The sequence below is a fragment of the Petromyzon marinus genome, chromosome 34 (genome assembly GCF_048934315.1).
Source record: "Petromyzon marinus isolate PM22_M1 ecotype Great Lakes invasive population chromosome 34, UKy_Petmar_22M1.pri1.0, whole genome shotgun sequence".
Classification (NCBI taxonomy): Eukaryota; Metazoa; Chordata; class Hyperoartia; order Petromyzontiformes; family Petromyzontidae; genus Petromyzon; species Petromyzon marinus.
Genome location: NC_133700.1, coordinates 11,369,230 through 11,393,759, shown reverse-complemented (window position 1 = coordinate 11,393,759; position 24,530 = coordinate 11,369,230). Strand labels below are relative to the sequence as shown.

General features: G+C 49.9%; 1 protein-coding gene across 1 annotated transcript; it reads right to left on the bottom strand.

The window, feature by feature from the left end:
• Positions 1–1,568: 1,568 nt before the first annotated feature.
• On the bottom strand, positions 1,569–22,855 carry LOC116948546 (transcription factor Sp9). The gene is made up of 3 exons (XM_076071590.1): positions 22,784–22,855; positions 7,352–8,153; positions 1,569–7,258 (listed from the first exon to the last, which is right to left on the bottom strand). Exons 1-3 carry the CDS (start codon positions 22,802–22,804, stop codon positions 6,318–6,320), a joined length of 1,764 nt encoding a protein of 587 aa, XP_075927705.1. The 5' UTR covers positions 22,805–22,855; the 3' UTR covers positions 1,569–6,317.
• Positions 22,856–24,530: the final 1,675 nt, after the last annotated feature.

The following is a 24,530-nucleotide window of genomic DNA, read 5'->3' as shown; positions in this document are numbered from 1 at the left end:
TCTGAGGCTAACGCGAACCCAAATAGCAAACTAACAACGTTGCATTACATTTATTATTATTACATTTAAATGTAATTATGTGTTTGTTTACTCTACTAAATTCATTTAAACTACTTTATTTAAAGAGAATATGGCGGTGACCTACGAGATATTTCACGTTTGTTGGGTGGTGGTGGTGTACGAGATGGTGGTGGTGCTGGTAGCGGTGGCGCAGCGGTTAGCGCCCTGCGCTACGAACCCGGCGACGCGAGTTCAGTGCCCGCTCACGACCACCATCAGTGACGATTATCTGAACCGGTCCTGGGCCTCCCCTAGGTCGACACACCCTCAAATGAGAACCTGGTGCAGTGCGTAAACCTCAACACTAGGGAGACAGGCAGCCGGCGTGGTGCTGGCCACCCACCCCCTCGTGTGCCGTGCCGGCCTTCATATGGTGCTTGATGGCGCTTGCCCATCATCGGTGCATGCCCCAGCAGTTTGTAAAAGCTATACGGGGGATCTTTGTCTTTGTCGGGTGGAGAGGGTAGAGGTTGTGTAAGGTTGGTGGTGTGGGTGGTTGTGTGTGGTGACGGTATCGGAGGGCGTAGGGCGGTGGATGTAGGAGGTGGCTGTGGGTCCAGGGGATGTGATTGTGGTGGTTGTGTGTAGTGTGCGGGTGGTTGTAAGTGATTGTGTGTGGTTGTGGATGATTGTGTGGTGGTCTGTTTTTATGTGTGCCACCGTGTGCTCGAGTAGCTGTGTCAGTGTGTGAGTGTTCTCGTGTCAATGCGTCTTGCAGTGTCAGTGTGTGAGTGTGTTCTCGTGTCAATGCGTCTTGCAGTGTCAGTGTGTGAGTGTGTTCTCGTGTCAATGCGTCTTGCAGTATCAAGTGTGTTAGAGAAGGCTACACTCTCGAGTCGATGTAAGTGTACAAGTGTCAGTGTGTGTCCGTGTTTGTATATATGTCTATATATATACAAACATGTCTATATATACAACACTCTATATATAGAGTTTTGTGTATATATTGTGGAAGTTTGTGTATGAGTGGTTACATCTTTGAGTGCCGGTCGTGTGTTTATGCGGTAATGCGTTATATCCAGAGTGGGCTGTTTTGAGTGCGTTCGATTTTTCTCGCTAGAAGCGTAGATTGGGCTACATTCGTATCGAATTTGAGCTGTCTAGCCCTTTAAAACACCATTATAGTTTACATAGGCAACTTTTTAGTTTACTCAGCTGTCTGTACATTACAGATATCTATAATTACATAGACACGTGTTGTATGCTCCATATCGTCCGGATTATAAGACGCACACTTTACCCTTTAAATTAAAGCAAAAGTTGGGGGTGCGTCTTATAATCCGGTAGCTGCGTGTGGGTGTATGCGTGACTCTACTATATGTTTAACTTTATTGACACCGGGCACATAGTTCTGGGCACGTCTTATTTTCCGTTGCGGCTTATGCAGACAAGAGGGTTTATGCATTGACAGTATCACAATATTCTAATATGTAATTGCCATCAATTGACATATGACACGATTGCATCAACACACGCACACAAAGCAATTGCAAAATACACATTGGACCTTAAGAAAAAAAAGTATATTTTAATCCAGCCAGCTTTGCCGAAACACATGCGATAACGGTCATAGATAATATATATTAAACTAAATCAGAGAAACAGTCCCTATTGAATCCTTTATATATAAGTTCATATACTGCATTTATATAGTACAAGATAGCGGGGCGGGTTCAAACCATGATATAGTATACAGAATACATAGCAAAGTGCATTACTATAATGAACACCACTCTATATTACAGCGCTCCTGTACATAGTCGATGCTGTGTAATTGGGATGAGTTTCAGATTGGTAAAAATTCGTTTTATTTTTTTACAAAAGTGTCAGATCATTTACAGTTTGTAAATTATTTAAGGTATCTTCGACGCTAACAAAAGTGATGTCACCCGATGCCAAGTGGCATATCACGTGATGCCCATTTCCTGTGACGTCGTCCTTTCGGATATATCCGATAGGGAAAACGTTTTTTTTTCGATCATCTGGAATTTCGTATCAAGGCCTGATTTTCGGATCGATGGAAAAATCGCGGACACATCTCTACAGTTTATAGACATACATACATAATATATGTTTAAAAAGCACCACTCGCGCCGTATAGAATTAATAACTGCATGTAAAGACTGTATCGTAATATATTAGAGAAAAAAAGTTTTGCTGGCTGACTTCATGGATTCCTGCCTGCCTGGCTGGCTTCATGGATTCCTGCCTGCCTGGCTGGCACGCACGTGCGCGAGCGCGTGCAATGGCGTCACTGAGCGCACTTGCGCGATGACGTCACCCGCATCCCACATCGTTGATTCTGGTTCATGCGTGCTGACGTCACACCTCCGCTCCCCATCCACCCTGCCGTGTATCCCGCGCAAATGCGATAGAGGAGGGAGATGGAGGGGGGGGGTCTATTCTATTCTTGCGTATGATGACAATATGTTCAGCAGCTAAATGCCAATGTCGAGGGCTGCTCGCCACGACTTGGGGAGAGAGTTCACGTCGTGTTGCTGTTCCTCCAGCATTCAATGAGCACAGACTGCAGTGGTACGTAGTGTGAGTTGCATTGCCACAGTCGCACTGTGGCTTGGAGGTCAGGTTTCTGGCCACAATTATAACCCATAGATATATTTCAGCGGGGTCACAGCGAACTGGCTAACCACGGGATGAAGCCCAGCGCACTATGCGGTGGGAGGTGGGGGAGGGAGATAGCGGAGGGAAGAAGAGATGGAGGGGGGGGCTGGGAGAGACTTAAAAGGACGTCAGAACGAGAGGAAAAATCGAGAGCAAAACGGAAAGAGGAGAGCGAGGAGGGAACGCGGAGTATAGAGAGGCGAGAGAGACTGCGACGGGAGAAGGGAGAGGCGAGAGAGAGTTAGAGACAGGGAGAGAGATAGGGTGGGAGAGAAGTGGGTGAGACACATGGGAGGGAGGAGATGAATATAGCGAGAGAGAGAAGTTGATGAGGGGACAGAGGAATAGAGAGACGGAGACAAATCGAGAAGTCGACATACATTGCGATGTACAGTACAGAGAAGGCAAGAGAAAGGTGGAGAGAGGTGACTCTGTATGATGTTAAAAGTTTTTGCTGGCTGGGAGGAACGAACGGTCACGTCCAAAGGACGTGCGGTTTGCTAGTGTATTAAACAGTGCGTGTGTTATTACACGTGGCCTCTAGGTGCACGTAGCCTGGCACAAGCGTCGTGGTGACGTCACCGCCACTTAGTGGGGAATGGCGTTTGTTGTTGTTGTTGTTTTATTATTAACACGGAGAGAAAGATTACACCTCAAACGCAATTCAATACTTTCAGAGCTACATTTTGACTTTCGTGACTGCAGGAATTCATATTCTTTGGTTCTTTCGGTAAAGTCACGTAGATAGAAGAACAATAATAATAAAAAGAAAGTCAATAAAAATAATAAAATAAAAAAACCACAGCGTTTCGATCGCGACACAAGCGGTCGTCAACCTGATGTTTTTATTGTTTTTCTTTTTATTACATTTTTTAAATTATTTTTCCATCTACGTGACTTTACCGAAAAAACCCAAAGAATCTGAATTTCAAAGCTTTTGTCAAAACACTGCTGGAGGGTTGTTTGAACGTACCACGCCACGCTAGTCAGTGGCGGGTCAGTGAAGTTGGAGGCTCTGGAGCGGTTCAGATACCACTCGCCACTGACGTTCCCCGTGGCCAGGAATCAAACTCAGGTGGCCAGGGTTCACAGTGACCAACACGCAATGAAAAACAAGCTTTGATGTTGTGTCGATGAGAAGGCGGTAAAAGCCATCTACGCACTGGTTAGACATTACCAAATACAAGTTTTAATTTAAGGACCCTGTTTTCATGAAGATTATTTTCAAAAAAAATACCTCCCAATGCCGCTTGCTCTCGTCTTATTGCAAATAATTCAATAATGTCGTTGAACAAGGATTATGTCGATGATGTTAGGTTGACAAAGATCGTCAGCCGAAACGTCAAATTATCTTTATATCTCAGTGACATAAAAAAGATGCGTTCTATCTGTTGCAGATGGTCAATTCATGGCACGTGGGTTTATTTTAATATTTCGTTGCTTCAATCCCCATTTCCACCCGCGATTCTCAACGCGTGTTGACCAGAGACGTCCCAGTACACATAGCAATTTTGGACCAACATTGGCACCTGGTTCCATCCATTGGCCCGACGTGGCCCCAACGTTCCATCTATACCGGGTTGGCCATTGTGGCCTCACTGACTTCAGTTGCCTGCTTGGGAGGGGGGAGGGGGAGGACAGGGGTGGTAGGGGGGGCTATAGAGGGCTATAGAGTTGCCAACTCTGACTGAAGCTAATCCGGAATGTACATTAATGTTTTTTTTTTCTTAAAATATCCCGTTCAAATCCCACGGTTTGCTTTCAATGGTCACCGGGTGACATCGATGCCAATTCCGGTAGAGCCCCTGGGCTAATCCGGAAGGGTTGGCAACCGCAGGGGGCAGGTCACCTCACTAAGTGGGTTCCGAACCACTGCTTCGAGTGTTGTTTTACGGCCAAAAGACGGTGCACGCACGCACGCACTTAGCGATGATGACCCAACGTGACAACGGCAAGCGAGGAGAACGTTGTGGAGCAGGAGGCCCCGGGGCCGGCCCAGGACCACGCTGCTGCTGCTGCTGGCGGGACTCTGCCGCTCGGCTGGCCTGGGAACGCCTCGGAATTCCCCAGGAAGACGTTAGAGTCTCTGTGTAGTAGTGTAGTTTATAGTGTAGTGTATAGTCGTGGAGTGTATAGTGTAGTGTATAGTAGTGTAGTGTATAGTAGTGTATAGTAGTGTATAGTAGTTGAGTATAGTGTAGTGTCTAGTAGTGTAGTATATAGTAGTGTATAGTCGTGTATAGTGTAGTGTATAGTATGTATCGTAGTGTAGTGGATAGTGTAGCGTATAGTAGTGGAGTGTATAGTGTAGTGTATAATAGTGTATAGTAGTGGAGTATATGGTGTCGTGTATAGTAGTGTATAGTAGTGGAATGTATAGTAGAGTGTATAGTGTAGTGTACAGTAGTGTATAGTCGTGTATAGTGTAGTGTATAGTACGTATAGTAGTGTAGTGTATAGTAGTGGAGTGTATAGTGTAGTGTATAATAGTGTATAGTAGTGGAGTGTATAGTAGTGTATAGTAGTGTATTGTAGTTGAGTGTATAGTGTAGTGTATACTAGTGTATAGTGTAGTGTATAGTATTTATAGTAGTGTAGTGTATACTCGCGTAGTGCATAGTAGTGTACAGTAGTGGAGTGTATAGTAGTGGGAGTGTATAGTGTAGTGTATAGTAGTAGAGTGTAGTGTTATAATAGTGTAGTGTATAGTGTAGTGTAGTAGTGCTGAAGTCTGTGGCCAAGGACAGGGAGCTTTTGTACCGCCACGACTCAACACGCTGCCGCCGCCGCGACTCCCAGCAGGACGAGCACACGAGATGAATGGAAACGGATTCACGTTGATCGGTGGCTGCCGCTGCTGCTGCTGCCTTGAGGCTAATTGGAAGCGCTGCGGATGGTTTTGGGCGGGGTGGCGGGTGGATGTGGGAAGCGACTTTGTATGCGGCAACTTTAATCGACGGTCGTGTTGAGACAATGCGAGAGCTGAATTACCTAGCCAGGACCTCTGAACTCGCCAAACTACACGACACGGAAACGCGTTTATACGACTACTTACAGTATACACATTACAGTATACAGTATATATACACACACCATAACAACGTTGTCTGCACGTGCGATCATTGCTACAGTTGAACTCGAATGTTCATATAAACGATGGCGACTATGATGATGGTGACCCTAATTAATATTATGTCTGTACGCATGTAAAGCATATTGATGAGGATAATGAAATATCATTACATTCATCAAGTCGTCACAGAATCATTGTAATTTCACTTAGAAATTGCGATTATTCGAATCTTTAATTATTACTTGAAACACCCGTATCATTTACCGATTACAAACGATGATGTGAGAATGGTGATCATCAGTAAAACACAATGGTCACCGCCGTTTGTAATTTAAAAAAACCCGAATACATGAGCAATGCCCCACTTGCTGTAGCCACGTGTAAGTGGTGACACTGCATGTACAACAACATTAATGCGACGTCTGGCATCACCACCACCACCATCATCATCATCTCATCATCACCACCGTTTATATAAAGTAACATTAACAATCCGTCACTTCTCGTACCGTCTGTGTATACATTCAATATACACCCTCCGCCTCCTCCATCATCATCATTATCAGCGCTCATCCCTGCCGCTCCCGGAGCCCCCGTGACGGCCCATCACAGCGGCACACTTAGCGGTCCGTCCCTCGCTCACCAGGGGCTCTGCGGGCGATCCCGGGGTGTTGCAGTTACTGTTCTCCGTGTCGCTCTCACTGCTCTTCTTGCCTCCTCCCCCTCCTCCGGCTCCTCCTCCTCCTCCTCCCGTGGCGCTGTGCGTCTTCACGTGCTTGCTCAGGTGGTCGCTGCGCATGAACCTCTTGTGGCACACGGGGCACGCGAAGCGCTTCTCGCCCGTGTGCGTGCGCAGGTGCCGCTGCAGCTCGTCCGAGCGCGTGAAGCGCTTGCCGCAGAACAGCCAGTTGCACACGAAGGGCCGCTCGCCCGTGTGCCAGCGCAGGTGCGCCTTGAGGTGCGACGTCTTGCCGTACACCTTGCCGCAGCCGGGGATGTGGCAGTTGTGGAGGCCCTTGCGCCGCAGGCTGGCGCCGGCGGGCCCCAGCCGCTCCGCCTCCTGGCAGTTGGGGCAGTCGCAGGTGGCCCGCCCGGCGAAGCGGCGACTCGAGCCGCGGGTCGACGAGGACGAGGAGTGCGACGCGGAGGACGAGGAGGAGGAGGAGGAGGAGGGGTGCGACGAGGGACCGGCGCCCGCGCCGCACGGAGCCGCCAGCCCCCCCGCGCCGTGCGCCATGAGCGACGCGGCCATGGCCGAGGGCTCCGCGTACGAAGGCAGCTGCATGGCCTTGAATCCGTCCTGCGTCTGCGCCAGCAGGTGCTGCCCGGCCGACAGCAGGTGCGGGGACGCCGCCGCCGCACCGAACGCGGACGGCCCGAGCGAGAAGTCGCTGGCGTAGCCGTTGAGCGGCATGTTGTGGGACACCTCGAGCCAACCTCCCGGAGCGCCGGGGTGCACGTCCCACCAGCACGCCGACGCGCCGCCCCCTCCTCCTCCTCCACCTCCTCCTCCTCCGCCCCCTCCTCCTCCTGCCGCCGCCGCGGCCGCGGCGGCCGCCGCCGCGGCCGCGGCCGCCGCGGCCGCTCCGCCCCCGCCGGCTCCGCCACCGCCGCCTCCTCCGCCCGCGCCCGCGGCCGCGGCCGCGGCGGCCGCGGCCACCACCACCTCGCTGGCGATGGCGGCCGCGTGGTGGTGGTGATGGTGGTGATGGTGGTGGTGAGGGTGGTGGTGGTGCGGGTGGTGCGGGCCGTGGTGGCCCGGCTTGAACCACGACTCGTAGGGGTGCGCGTGCATGCGCGGGTACATGCTCGGGAGACTCTCGGGCACTTTGGAGACGAACGCGGACTGCGGTGGCGGCTCGTTCGCCGACGAGGACGACGACGAAGACGACGACGAGGAAGAGGAGGATGAGGAGGAGGACGCGGAGGAGGCGGACGCGGACGAGGTGCAGGGCGCGTGGAAGAGCGAGTAGTCCCCGTGGGAAGACGAGGAGGAGGAGCCGGGGTTGGCGAGCGAGAACGCGCTGAGCTGCGTGTACGCGTATGGGTCGCTGCCGCCGCTGCTGCTGCTGCTGCTGCCCACGCCGTTACTGCTGCTGCTGCTGTTGCCGCTGCCGTGGCAGCTGCCACCGCTGCTGCTGCTGCTGTGACAGCTGCCGGTGCCGCTGCTGCCGCTGTTGGCGCCGCCGCTCAGCATCATGCCCCGAGCGAGCCCGCCGCACGCGTTGGCCGAGGAGGCAGCGAATGCCGGCGGCCGTCGCCAGGGGTGGAACCCGGCCCTGGCGACCAGCGGGGAGCAGTGGTCGGCCAGGGCCGTGGGCCTCGCCGAGGCCCCGCCGATTTTGTTGCACGTGGCGGCCAGCATGGCCAGAGGTGTGGAGCCAAAGCGAGGCTCGTCCTAAGAAGAGCGGCAGGGGGGCGAGACGGGGGGGGTGGAGGGAGATTAGTGGGTGGCTGGGTGGGTGGGCGGGCGGAGTGGCCGAAGTGGGAGTCTTCGTTATCGTTGGGGTCGTTTGTCGTTCCGAGTATTGAATCGCGAGTGGTCGTTCTGTCGAGCGCGGTGTTGGTTATGATTGTGATTATTATAATAATCGTACTCGTCATTGTTATCCTTTATGAATGTTATGGGATGCTATGAGCATGAATGACGCGATATAAAAACGAAAGCATTATTTGTATGATCTTAAATCGTCAAGCCGTTTTCGTCAAAATCATTGAGTACACGTAAGTATAAAAAACACGATTAAAAACGGATCATCGTCATCATGATGAGATGTTAAAAGTATAAAAATGACAAAGTTATCAAGTCTTGATTATCGTTAATTTAGAATTAATAAAAGCAAAGATTATGCAATCGTAATCATCATAATCGTAATCAAGAACATTAAACTATCACACATGTTCATGCGCATTAAATCATTCGTATAAGAATACCTGCACAGGTATACATTCTTCATTCATATACATAACATTTATAGAGTCATAGTCGTCGTAATTATCAGCATGAGTATACTAAACAATCAAGTTATCATTCATCTAAAAACGATCATCAAGTGTGTACAAAAGTGTAACATAACGAACGTGCTATCATCATGCGCATGCAAAGTCACAGATCGTCGTACGCCTTCTGTTCAACTTCTCTCGGCGATTTGTAGCAATTGCATCAAGTTATGAGTACATCATCATTGTCAGTATTATCTCGAATAAATAATTGATTCATGTTAACGTCTTATAACCAAAGCAACGTCTGTCGTTTTAAAATCATTGCCTTATTTAAAAAAAAGCGATCCTCATTCATGGTGATGTCATGAACGCCGTCGTCATCAGCAGCGTTCAGAAGCACGTGCTCGATTTCAGCGGCGTTCGAGACGTTGTTAAGTTTATTTATTTCCGTCCAATTTCTGGTGAAAACCTCCAAAAACATAATAAAAGCAATCATATTTTCTGCATTTTACCAGGTAAGACCCACTCAGCTATGAAGCTCTTTTTTCAGAAGCGATCTCGCCACAAATGACAGCTCACCTAAGTGGCTTATGGACATTTATAGCGGCCCAATACTCAAAGCGCACGTTGTGTCTAAATGTTCAGGGAAAAACCGAAGGACCCGGGGAAAAAATCCACGCGACCACGGGGAGAACATGCACACTTCGAATATATAGCAGGCGTCAGGGTCGGGATGGAACCCACGACCTCATGTGTACAGGCGAGGTAGTTAACATCTCATGGCCACCGTGGCGCTCACGGTCTATCAACAATGGCCCTAAAGTCGCAGATGCGATGCTGTCAACGTCAGCGCGTGCATCTTTCGCTCAGTGCGTAACACGACCGAAGACCAATGTCTGTGCCCATTAATAATACGGAATATGTTTTTTTGTAAGAAACATATATTAAAAAATTTTAAAAAATAAAATTAGGATTCAGATGTTGCTATTTATATGCATAGACTCAGACATATGTGTGCCACCTTTCAGAGTTCTAGCCCTTCTACAACACGTGATTCCCATCCGTCACTCAGTGTCAATGGTCGATATGTATTACACGTTCCACACAGACACTTAGCAACTCATACAGATTACTCTTGTTGGGGGGGGGGGGGGGGGGGGAGACGGTGATTGATGGAAAGACGATGGGTGTAGATACCATCGTGTAATGTACAATGCGTTATCAATCCACTGCTGGATGAAAGCCTCTTGCACGCCGTGTCGGTCCTGGGGGTTGTGTTTAACCATACTTCGCCACGCTGGTGAGTACGAAATCGTGAACATTTGGGGAGGGAGGCGTGAACTGAACCAGATGCGACTCGCCACGGACGTTAGCCGTGGACGCGAATTAAGCTCAGGTCGCCGTGATCTCAGCGCCTCGCGACGCTAACCACTGCGCCACCGCTCCAACCCTCCCGCGTCGCTCTTGCGCGTTAGCGACGCTAATTGGTGTTTGCGTGCAGACATCTGCGTGCCAATTATTATTGTCTTATTATGATTGTTGTCTTTGCGACACTTTGGCAAAGGCTCCTCCTCTGTCTCAGGCCGGCGGGGACCATTTCGCTGTGGCGAGAGTCCCAACGCGGAGCCCCCGGTACCCCCCCACCCACCCACATCCCCCCCCCCCCACCATTGTCTCGCCTAATTGAGCAATACGAGTGCTCACGGCGCGCTCTACATCTGGCCACGGCGGTGGCGCTCATCCTGAGGCCCCCCCCCTCCCCCATTGCGCAATATTCCCCGGAGCGTTAAACGTCCAAATTGTTTAGTTCCCCCCCCCCCATTTTAAACAAGGATTATTACTTCTCGTAAATTAGGGGGAATCACTTCTCACGTCGTTGTGTGTCGATTGGAGTCGGTGGCACGTGGAAGAGTATAGATCTCCAGGCGTGCAGCGACAGGTAGAAATACTGGACGTGGTGTGCCGAATGAGTAAATATATCGTTCCGGGTATCCGATCCGGACAGATCGGATTTGTATTAAACTCTGGGTACTTGTCATAATCGCAAGCTCGATACACGTGTTTATTTTAAAAGATGCATGCGAACAAATGTATCCATAATTACCTCCCTACATCTATGGACCTCTGCGTGTTGTGAAGAAGGATCATTGCCCGAAACGTCGCATATCCAGGTAGTGTTATTGACGAATGTAAGATTGTAGTTTTTTTTTTAAATCAGTAGACCATATATATAATGTGTTATATATGCACAATACTCACGACACACATATATACATACAGTACAATACCGGGGTCGGATCCGAACTTTGGAAACCTTGCTCCAAGCCTCTTTGTTGGCAATCGAGGCAACTATTTTTAAATTAAAATATGTCACTTGGAAAAACCTCCTTGAGATGAGACAATCTCGTTGGTGAGGTTTTCTATCCCGGGTTGGAAACGAACACGCAGGTGGTAACGACGTATAGACAAAAACACGTATCACCCGTGTAGCCTTAACAGACTGTTGGGGCAAGTGCTGTTAGCGATTAGCGCCTATGACGCAGCGCGCTCGCCGCTACACCACAACACGCGCGACATCCACACACACAGCAGTGGACAGACAGCGTGTCGCAGACGTCAGTGGCACTGACCGAGAAACACCGGACACAATAGGCGACGTTTCGGGTTCTCCGCTGTAGCAACCCTCCTCTGCCATGAAGAAGGGTCGTTGGCAGAAACGTTGCCTATGTTGAGGTGTTGTGTGCTTGTGCACCACTGCCGACGTATTAGAACAAAAGGTGAATATATTGAATAAGCGCTCCAGATACAACACGCGTCCCACATACAACACGCGTCCCACATACAACACGCGTTACACATACAACATGCGTCACACATACAACACGCGTCACACATACAACACGCGTCCCACATACAACACGCGTTACACAAACAACACGCGTTACACATACAACACGCGTCCCACATACAACATGCGTTACACGTACAACATGCGTTACACATACAACACGCGTCCCACATACAACACGCGTTACACATACAACACGCGTTACACAAACAACACGCGTTACACATACAACACGCGTCCCACATACAACATGCGTTACACGTACAACACGCGTCCCACATACAACACGCGTTACACATATAACACGCGTTACACAAACAACACGCGTTACACATACAACATGCGTTACACATACAACACGCGTCCCACATACAACATGCGTCGTATATAGCACAACGCCCCTATACAAGTTCTCAGGTGCGAGGTGTATTTATTCGTCTTCTTTCTGGGTGTGGCGGTGAGCGCTCCACACACCTCACGGTTACAAGACTCCTGACTCCCAGGTCGCTAACATTACTGCCGCGCCACTTCGCCGGAAGTCAACAGCGCTCGTCGAATGGATGGACCTTCCCCCGCCGTGGGAATATGGAATTTGCCAAACTGTTTCGGGACAAGCCAGAGAGAAGCGAGGCACCTCCACGTGATGGTAAAACGCGAATTCGACTTGTCTGTGCGTAAACAAAGACAAAGATCCCCCGTGTAGCCTCAACAGACTGTTGGGGCAAGTGCTGTTCGCGAGTAGCACCTACGAAGGCCGGCACGGCACACACGAGAGGGTGGGTGACCAGCACCACGCACGGCCGCCTTTGTCTCACTTGTTCCCAGGACCGGTTCAGGTAATCGCCACTGGTGTTGACCGTGAGCGGGAATCGAACTTGGGACGCCAGGTTCGTAGCACGGTGCGCTAACCGCTACACTACCGCTCCCCACAGACACATACACACACGTTGGGATGCTTGGATGGAATACGCATTATACATTTGAATTACAGTATTATTATTTGTGTGCGCATATTGACATAATTTACACGGTAGCGAGATATGGCCGGTTTCTATCGGCTTTAGCGTCACACTCTACGGGAAGCTAATGATGGTGGTGATGGTGGTGATGATGGTGGTGATGGTGGTGATGGTGGTGGTGATGTTGATGATGGTGGTGATGGTGGTGATGATGATGTGATGGTGGTAATGATGGTTGTGATGATGATGGTGATGGTGGTGATGATGGTGGTGATGGTGGTAATGATGGTGGTGGTGGTGATGATGATGGTGGTGATGGTGGTGATGATGGTGGTGGTGGTGATGGTGATTATGATGGTGGTGATGGTGGTGATGGTGGTGGTGATGTTGATGATGGTGGTGGTGATGGTGGTGGTGATGTTGATGATGGTGGTGATGGTGATGATGATGGTGATGGTGGTGATGATGGTTGTGATGATGATGGTGATGGTGGTGATGATGGTGGTGATGGTGGTAATGATGGTGGTGGTGGTGATGATGATGGTGGTGATGGTGGTGATGATGGTGGTGGTGGTGATGGTGATTATGATGGTGGTGATGGTGGTGATGGTGGTGATGGTGGTGGTGGTGATGTTGATGATGGTGGTGGTGATGGTGGTGGTGATGTTGATGATGGTGGTGATGGTGGTGATGATGATGGTGGTGGTGGTGGTGGTGATGATGGAGATGGTGGTGATGATGATGGTGATTTTGATGGTGGTGATGATGGTGGTGATGATGATGGTGGTGGTGGTGATGATGATGGTGGTGATGATGGTGGTGGAGCCTCGTCTGCTTGTGAGTTTTCACCACGAGACGCAACCCAGTGTAGAACTGGAGGCTAACCCTATCCCGTAACACCGATCTCAACAACAGTCTCCACGTTTCACAACGGAGACCGTTGTTGCATGCGTCTGGATTGTTGCTGCATGCGGCTGGGATGTTGTTGTTGTATGCGTCTGGGATGTTGTTGTTGCATGCGTCTGGGATGTTGTTGTTGCATGCGGCTGGGTTGTTGCATGCGGCTGGGATGTTGTTGTATGCGGCTGGGATGTTGTTGTTGTTGCATGCGGCTGAGATGTTGCTCGTGCTACGCGCATCGACTTGACCGTATTTGGGTCGAATTTCAGATATATAAACCTTCGATAACATCTTTAGAATTGTACGCCAGTAACACAGCCAGTCGCGGTCGTCTGTGTGCATTCGATTACATATATAGTTCATAATACATATATAGTGCATGGAATCGGTATTTGTTGAGCGGGCCTGACACTGCTGATGAGGCCCAGAAGGCGCGAAACCGAATTATTATGTTTTGTTGTTTGAATATTCGGAAAAGAAAACACCCAGAAGGGAAAGAGGAAACACGTCTCCAGCAGAACATCGGCGGGTTGAAGACTGCGCGGACTGCGATGGCTCGTACGCTAAAGCCTCAACACAGCGGTTGCCGGTTCGATCTCCCTGGGCGGCAGTCGAAGCAATGGGTCACCTCGTAGTGGAGGTTGCATGCGGTGGGGTAAATTGTGGGTACCCCCCCCACCTCTTCCAAAAACAGTTTTTTGCGTGTTTAGTTTGTTGTCCTTCCCCCGTACTTCCGATTAGCTACGTACCATGCGAAAGACGTTCAACAAACAAACATACATACAAGACGTCTGGTCAACGTAGAAGAGGAGGCCAAAATATCCCCTCGAGAGGGACTCTCTGTGGTTCACTCTCGTAGAGGCCTTTCTGCCAGCAGTGGCGTGAGGAGGTAATTGCAGGGCTGCGCTTTTACCTTCACGCTTTTTTTTTTTTATAATGAACCTCGTGCACGGGAGTTGTGATGCATAAGTCTGAACATTTATTATCGGGCACCATTGTGAGTTCAGTCCATCGCGAACGCGCCGCGCTGATCGCACACAGCGCCGCGCTGATCGCACACAGCGCACGCTCACCAACAAGGACGCCACTGCTGTGGTTCTGTTGCAAATCTGGCTCAGACTCGAGGATGGATCCCGAACATCTGACGCCGGCCACTGGGGTCCAGGTCTATGGGGGAACGGAGATTCCGGCCAAGCCGTGCTGGTCGCGTCGCGGCACAAGGTGCGTGCGCGGGTCCTGCAGTAGCAGCAGCAGCAGCAGCACCCCCAGCAGCAGCAGCAGCACCTACAGCAGCGGCAGCAGCAGCAGCACCTGCAGCAGCAACACCTGCAGCAGCACCTGCAGCAGCACCTGCAGCAGCACCTGCAGCAGCACCTGCAGCAGCACCCCCAGCAGCAGCAGCACCTGTAGGAGCAACATCACCTGCAGCAGCACCTGTAGGAGCAACATCACCTGTAGCAGCACCTGTAGGAGCAACAGCACCTGCAGCAGCACATACAGCAGCAGCACCTGCAGCACCTGCAGGAGCAGCAGCAGCACCTGCAGCAGCAGCACCTGCAGCAGCAGTAGCAGCACCTGCAGGAGCAGCAGCAGCACCTGTAGGAACAGCACCTGCAGCAGCAGCACCTGCAGGAGCAGCAGCAGCACCTGCAGGAGCAGCAGCACCTGCAGGAGCAGCAGAAGCACCTGCAGGAGCAGCAGCAGCACCTGTAGCAGCAGCAGCAGCACCTGCAGGAGCAGCGCAGTCAACTGCTGATTGTAGCCGGCGCCGGCGAGTCCGGACGGAGCGGTTCGACGCCGTCTCCTCTCGTGCGCGTTCCTCTTTGCGCCGATGGATTTCCCGGCGCCTCTCATGAGCGGGGGGCGGGGGGAGGGTCTCTGGGGCCGCTGCGTTGTGTGTTTGTGTTCGTTGTGTTTTTGTGTTTTACAAACAAAACGAGCACAGCGCGGCGGCGGAGGAGGAGATGAGAGGAGCGGCGGCGCTCTCCACCCACGCGGGGTCTTTATCCCGCAATGCCCGGCGCCAGCGGTTCAGCCTCCCTACTACACCACGGCGCAATTACCAGCAGCGTCTACAGTACATGCGGCGTGCACTCTTGAGTGGGATCGTGTGTTGTGTACCTCGCGCGCGTGTGTGGGGAGCGGTCGTGTGGAGCGGATAGCGGCGCTGCGCTACCAACTTGACGACCGGCGTTCGATTCCCGCTCACGGCCAAGACCAGTGACGATTATCTGAACCCGTGTTGGGCCTCTCTTTGGTTGACTTAGCCTCAAGTGAGTACCTGGTGAGGTGTGTAAGCATCGCTTACTGGGGATACAAAGGCGGTTGGGGCGTGGTGCTGTCCATTCACCCCCTCGTGTACCGCTGCCGCCTTCATTGGTGCTCGCTAACAGCACTTACCCCAACAGTCCGTTAAAGGCTATACGGGGGGTCTTAGTCTTTGTTTTGTGTGCGTGTGTGTGTGCGCGTGTGTGTACGCGTGTGTGTACACGTGTGTGTACGTGTGTTTAAGTGTGTACGTGTGTGCGTGCGTGTGCGCGTGTATGCACGCTTGCAGGTGGCGTTAATGTCTTAGTTAATAACAAACAAAGAACAACATCGCGAGCGTGTGACGGACAGGGGACCGTGTGAGCGGACGTCGGCGTGAGCGAGCTTGGGGTAATTGCGCTTGACACGCGGAACACGAGCCCCCCCCCCAGGGCTGTGCGACCAGGGACGGCGACTCGAGGGAGAAACGTGGAGACGCGGAACAAAGACAAAGGGGCCCCGTGTAGCCTTCGCAGACTGTTGGGGCAAGCGCTGTTAGCGAGTAGCAACCTGTGAAGGCCGGTAAAGGGACACGAGGGGGGGGGGGTGTTTGGCCAGAACCACGCACGGCCGCCTTTGTCTCCCGATTTTACGAACTATACCCGGTACTCATTTGAGGCTGAGTCGATATAAGGGAGGCCCGGTTCAGATATTCGTCACTGGTGTTGACCGTGAGCGGGAATCGAACTCAGCGCGCTAACCGCTACGCCACCGCTACCTACAACAACACAAAGACAAAGATCCCCCGTGTAGCCTTAACAGACTGTTGGGGCAAGTGCTGTTAGCGAGCACCCAGAACGGCGCACGAGGGGGTGGGTGGCCAGCGCCGCGCCCGGCCGCCTTTGTCTCCCGAGTGGCGATGTTTTGTCAAACCACACCCGGTACTCATTTGAGGCTGAGTCGACCTAGGGGAGGCCCCGGACCGGTTCAGATAATCGTCACCGTGGTGTCGGCCGTGAGCGGGAATCGAACTCGGGTCGCCAGGTTCGTAGCGCAGCGCGCTAACCACTGCACTACCGCTCCCCACAAACACATCGACAAACACACAGACACAAACACAGAACACACATACGGACGTATACACAGTTGTACATACAAACACATAGACAAAGATACACACATACACAACATCCATATACACAAATATAAACACAGACATCCACACACACTCGATACATTCTACAAACACACATACATACACACATACTCAATACATTCTACAAACACACACATACATACACACACTGCTGGACAGGTATACTCAAGACAAAATACAAATGAACCTTATGGCGGTACCCTGGGGTACCATTGTAGTACCCCGGCTTTCGCATCATGTCCGTGATGCAGTTATTTCTAGTCTGTTGAAGGTCGGCGATGCGGCAATGGACTCATCTCGACGAGCTGTACTCACGATGCACCACTACGCCTCGTACGAGCGTTCAGGGTCTCAGCACAATCATCGTCCTCGCTGCGTTTCGACATCGCCGAGTGGCACCGATGTCGGATCGATTTGTGCCCCAGTCACGGAGTGAAGTTACACCCCTGGAAACAAATGGTGTCCCAGAAATAACATATTTAATTGCCTCGGTCATTTTTGTATTATTCGGTACCATCGTAAGGATCAAAGATAGAAGTTCCCCCGATAAACGAAGAGACTGCTGGGGCAAGTGCTGTTTGCGAGCACCTATTAAGGCCATGGTGCACCAAGGGATGGGTGGCCAGCACCACTCACGGCCGCCTTTGTCTTCCCAGTGCTGATGTCCACAGGTATTCACGCAAGCGCATTTCCAAAACACAGTCGCGATAGCCCAAACAGCGTATAAGTACACGCATATGCGCTTGTATTTAAAGTGCATACATATACATTAGTTTGTGTATGTATATATGTAGAAACGCACAACTAAGACAAAGATCCCCCGTATAGCCTTCACAGACTGTTGGGGCAAGTGCTGTTCGTGAGGAGCACACGAGGGGGGTGGGTCGCCGGCACCACTCCCGGCCGCCTTTGTCTCCCAAGTGGCGATATTTTACAAACCACACCGGGTATGTACATTCGTTTTACAGTCATATACTGTGTACACACACATTAGTTTGGAACGATATATGCATATGTTAGTGTTGTGTATGCACTATAAAAACTATGACAAGTTGTACAATACTTAATTAAAGCTTACACATTATATTGATGGAAGCAGAGTATACAATGTTGGCTTTATGCACTGCAGTATCCATAAGGGGCATAGAGCACTTTGTATTTTGCACTGCGATCGTGTTTTTTGGACTGTTTGTTGTTGTAACATTCTTACCCGCACCAATTGGACATCTGTCAAAAAGAGCTTAATAGCACATCGGATTTCTCCAATATAAAGAGTCTGCATTTATGAAACTATATACTGTATGTTCGTGCATAGCTATGATGTGGTCGTGTACACTACAATGAATTTAAATGACCTATAAACTAATACACTTTTTTTAACCAGGTAAGGCCCACTGAGCTTTATATGTAGATATTTTTCAGAAGCGACCCGGCTGCCACAAATGATAGCTCAACGAAGTGGCGGATCGCGTGGACATCTATAGCGGCCAAGAACTCTAAACGCGTGGATGCTGATTCTAAAATGTGGAGGCAAAGAAAAGTGGTGTTGCGTGCAGAATGCGCACTACTGCACGTGTGTGGGGAGTGCGTTGCCTTGGTAAATGGCATGGTGCTGCTGTTCATTATCCCACATATTTGAATACACGCATGGGAACACGTGTCGCATGTTTAAAACTTCTTGGCGTCAACGTCGCCTTATTTTCGGAGCGGGACATTCCGCAGATGACTTAGACAAGTTCAGATTCGTAAAGCAGTCAGTCTGCCTGTATGTCGCCTGTTGCCCGTCTGTCTCTTTGTATGTTTTGTCTTTCTGCATGTGATTGTCCATCGTCTGTCTATTTGCATGGATGTATGTCTGTATGTCTATGTTCATATATACATATGACTGTCTGTCTGCGTCCATGTGTCAGTCGGGCTACCTAACCGTGTTTCTATTGTTCCGTCTGTCTCTCAGCGTTCACACATTCACACCACTCTGTCTGCCTGTGTGCGCATCTCTCTGTCTTTCTCTTTGCATCATAAGTTTTGAATGTACGTACATTTTCTATCCGTCAATGTGTCCGTCTAAATTGATAAGTGCCGTGCCCGTCTGCCTGTTAGTTTGCGCGTCTTTCCACACGTCCGCCTGTAAGCCTGTCGGTCTGCGTGTGTGTGTTCGTGTGTCTATCTGTGTCAAGGAGCACGCTTCGATTTCGTGAACATCTCCCCTCTGAGACTGACGCCAGCAGCCACCTCGGCTCTAGGGCTGAACGATTAATCGATTTCAAATCGAAATCGCAATTTGAAACAATGCTATTAGCAAATCGTAAAGGCTGCGATTTGAAAAGTCCTATTCATTTATCATTGGAATTGTTATATATTTTTATCATTATTACTTTATTTATTTAACTTAACGATTGTTATTTGTTTGATTGTTCTATTTCAATGAATTTTTTTTTAATAAATACATGTTGGAAGCAATTCATATATTTTAAGTTCTCATCCTTGCATTAGAATATATAGAGCACGTTCATACTTTGATGGTATCAGGTGGTAATGCTCCATCACATGTTTTAGATCTATTACACAGTGAATATTGAACTGAAGCTTGACTTAAAAAAAAATCGCAAATCAAATCGCAATATCTGTCAGAAAAATCGCAATTAGATATTTTCCCCAAATCGTTCAGCCTACTCGGCTCCAACGCGCTCTGTTTGTGATGCTGCGTTGGCAGTGGTACATAATAAGGAAAGACAAAGACCTCGCCCCCCCATATAGCCTTAACATAAATACAAATGTCAACATACACAAAAAGATAGGGCCCTTGGCCGAAACGTCGCCTATTCTTTATTGTTTTCCCTTTTAGGGAAGTGTTATTGGCGTTTGTACTTTGTACACTTCACAAGAGTGCTTCGTGCTTTTTTTTCCTGTGTGAAACGAGACCGACTCTGCCGATGAGCCCCCAAAAGGTCAAAGCTAGAGTTTGCTTGCTTAAACTTGCGCTGCCAGAGTTAACACAAGACTGAATGGCGGATAGGTCGATCGACTGAGAGGTATTTTAATTTGTATACAGAGATACACAACACCTGGAGGTGGCTCGTTGACTCCACACGAGACGAGGTCACTTGACTCTCGACAACGGAGTGTACGAGAACTCTGTTGGCTCAATCTCTTCTGCTGCCCCGGAGTCTGGAGATCTCCCCCAGACACCCGTGCGGTCGACTCCACGCCCCGGTTTCATTCCAGACTCAACGCTGCATTGTGTACACTCGCACAGATTCACAGGGAGAGCCATAGACGCACATATAGCAGCTATGCCTTAAACGCATCTTTGTCGCTATTAAATAATAACTGCGCCCCGCGGTTCATGTACAGCGACTTCAGATGCGGTCACATGGGTACGCAGCGGTGTAAATCCACATCGTATTTCAATTTATATAGGCAAAAATAGAAGCACACTTCTAAACTAAAGTATTTGTGGTATATTCTCAAGAAAGGTCCACTGAGCTATATAGCTCTTTTTCCCGAAGCAACCTGGCCATAAATGATAGCTAAACGAAGTGGCTTAGCACACGGACATGAATAGCAGCCAAATAGCGCGATGTTGTTTCTAAATGTGGAGGGAAAACCCGGAGGACCCGGAAAAAATCCACGCGATCACGCGGAGCGAGACACGCAAATTCCAAATATGCAGAAGGCGTCAGGGTCGGGATCGAGCCCACGACCTCCTGCATACAAAGCGAGGTAGTTGACATCTCCTAGCCACCACAATTGGGTGATGCAGCTGCGTTAGCAGTGGTGCAACGAACACAATTAACAAATCCAAACTCAACACATTCGTCAATGACACTGTGTGACCTGAAACAGAAAAATACTTTCGGAAATGTGCGTGTGTGTTTACGTGCGTGTGTGTTTACGTGCGTGCGTGAGTTTACGTGCGTGTGTGTGTTTACGTGCGTGTGTGTTTACGTGCGTGTGTGTGTTTACGTGCGTGTGTGTGTGTTTACGTGCGTGTGTGTGTTTACGTGCGTGTGTGTGTGTTTACTTGCAGGGGGCGGGAGTGTAGCGGTTAGCGCGCTGCGCTACGAACCCGGCGTGCCGAGTTCGATTCCCGCTCACGGCTAACAGCAGTGACGATTATCCGAACCGGTCCTGGGCCTCCGCTAGGTCGACTCAACCTCAAATGAGTACCTGGTGCTTCGTGTATTAGAAATCAGCACAAGTGAGACAAAGGCGGCCGGGTGTGGTGCTGGCCACCCACCCCCTCTCGTGAGCCGTGCCGGCCTTCATAGGTGCTCGCTAGCAACACTTGCCCCAGCAGTCTGTTAAGGCTATACGGGGGATCTTTGTCTTTGTTGCGTGTGTGTTTACGTGTGGATGTGTATAACCGGCGTTCATTCATTTACAGCCCGAATGTCCGGGAAACGCCGTTCCGGGAATTATGTTTGGCCGCTCCACATCCATATTTTACTTTATTTTGTCATCACAATTTGTGTCAACCTACCGTTCGGAGGATTATATGAATCAAGGGTACAACAGTAATACGGGATTATAACGGATGGGCGAATGTTACACTCCAGTGGTAGTGCCGTACGCCGACATTTCCTACGCGCAGCGTTCCGTAAAACATCGAGGCGTCAATGAAGCGCTGTTGACCACGGTGAATCAGACGTCGTGTCCGTGGGTTGCGTTAGAAACCCAACTTCACCACTGACATCACCGAACACGCAACCGACATTGACAAATAATATTCACAAAGCAAACCGACGTTTCAGACATTGCTCCTTATCCAGATTGCGAGAAAAAAGCGCATTTGTAATCACAACCGGTTTGCGGACCTTGCCCGCCCTTCTACTCGATTGAACGTTGACACTCAACCAGACGCAAATTACTCGTTTCACTGATACGGGGCTCGCGTGCGTGTGTGCGAGCGTTTAGTCGCCGCAGACTAAAAGCGACGTGGAACTTTAGGGCGAGTCTGCGCAATGAGTGGAACCAATCAAGGGCTGTGCTTGTTCCAAATGCCAGCTTCTCCACGGTCCTTTCTAGAACACTGATAATTGACATCGGTCGAGATGGCCTCTTTTGGATGAGAACAAAAAGTGAACACGAAAACGGGAGAAAGTAGTGTTAACAATAGAACCCATGGTAATGTACATACACGAACATATACACACACACACATAGACGCACACGTGATGTACGACAGAAAAGTTAGATCAGTAGTCGTTAATATACCACCTTTATTTTACCATTGGTTAAATTAAGATTCCCAAATGTGTCTACAAATATGATGACGGGAACACTTTGATTGCAGGCAATATTGTCTATGTATACAGCAGCGTCGATTTTCAAGTCGCCGTGCAAGACACAGCGGGCACGTTTTAGACAAACACTCGCTTGAACAATTTATACCAAAACGAAATCAACTTTAAATTCACTTACAGCAACACAAAGTTGGGCCCTCTAAGCCATAAGGTTCAGAATGTCTGGTCCAAAGTCTTGGGTTACTTGTCTTAAAGGCACACTGGTGTAGGGTTCTGGGTCTCTGTTCTAGAGTCCTGGGTTCGTGGTCTGGGCTCTGGAGTCCCCGTTCCAGAGCCACGGATTCCTGTTCTAGACTCCTGGATCCCTGGTCTCTGGTGTGGGTCCCTTGTACCCGAAGTCCCGATGTATGGTATTAGATCCCTAACCCCTGCTATCGAGTCCTGGTGAGAGTTGCAAAAACCAAAGCACGTAGCAATATCCCTTACTTTTGTCATGTACATCAGTGCAAAATAAGTAAACCATTTTCAGGTAAAAGATGTTTTTGGTTAATTTTACGCAATTGACTACTGGTCGTCTGGCCTCTGGTCTGATGAGATCCCTGTTCCGTTCCAGAAACCCCTTCATGTGCGTTTCCGCAGCTCCCTGGTTTGCAGTTGCTGGTCCAGGGGTCCCTGACCCAGAGAGTTGAGCGAGCGAGCGAGTGAGGGTGAGAGCAAAGAGTCACTCACCCCTAGCAGTGATGCCGCCATCCCTTGGAGCGAGCCGCTGCTTCCACAGTCGCTTTCATGTGCGTCTCTCAGGCGCGCGCCTCAACTCACACGGTCCGGGCACCGGTCATAGGCCCAGCCCACTGCCACGCCCCCCCCCCACCGCATACACTTACACATACACACACACTCAAACACACTCACACATACACACATAAATACACTCACACATACACACATAAATACACTCACACACTCACACACACTCAAACACATACACACACACTCACACACACACTCAAACACATACACACACTCACACATACACACACACTCAAACACACTCACACATACACACACACACTCAAACACACTCACACATACACACACACTCACACACACACACACACACTCAAACACATACACACTCACACATACACACACTCAAACACATACACACACTCACACATACACACTCACACACACATACACTCAAACACACGCACACTCACACATACACACTCAAACACACGCACACTCACACATACACACTCAAACACACACACACATACACACACACTCAAACACACACACATACACACACACTCAAATACACACACACACACATACACACACACTCAAATACACACACACATACACACACTCACACATACACACACACTCAAACACTTACACAGACACTTACACACTCACACAGACACTTACACAGACACTTACACACTCAAACACACACACTCACACATACACACACTCAATCACACACGCACACACACCCTCAAACATACACGCACACACACCCTCAAACATACACGCACACACACCCTCAAACATACACACCCTCAAACATACACGCAAACACACACACACACACATACCCTCAAACATATACACCCCCTCAAACACACACATACATCTCAACCACACACACACCCTCAAACATACACACACCCTCAAACATACACACACACCCTCAAACATACACACACACCCTCAAACATACACACACCCTCAAACATACACACACACCCTCAAACATACACACACATACCCTCAAACACATACACACACCCTCAAACATACACACACCCTCAAACATACACACACACCCTCAAACATATACACACCCTCAAACATATACACACCCTCAAACATACACATACACATACCCTCAAACATACACGCACACCCTCAAACATACACGCACACACACACCTTCAAATAGACACGCACACCCACAACACACAAACACACCCTCACACATACACACATGCACATGCACAAAGACAAAGATCCCCCGTGTAGCCTTAAAGGACAGTAAGTGCTGTTTGCGAGCACCTATGAAGGCCAACACGGCACACAAGGGGGTGGGTGGCCATCACCACGCCCGACTGCCTTTGTTTACACACCGCACCAGGTACTAATTTGAGGCTGAGTCGACCTAGAGGAGGCCCGGGACCGGTTCAGATAATCGTCACTGATGTTGGCCGTGAGCAGGAATCGAACCCGTGTCGCCGGGTTCGTAGCTCAGGGCGCTAACCGCTACGCCACCGCTCCCCCATAATACACGCACGGGCACACACGCACGGGCACACACGCACAGGCACACACGCACAGGCACACACGCACAGGCACACACGCACAGGCACACACGCACAGACACACACGCACAGGCACACACGTACAGACACACGCACAGGCACACACGTACAGGCACACACGTAAAGGCACACACACAGGCACACACACA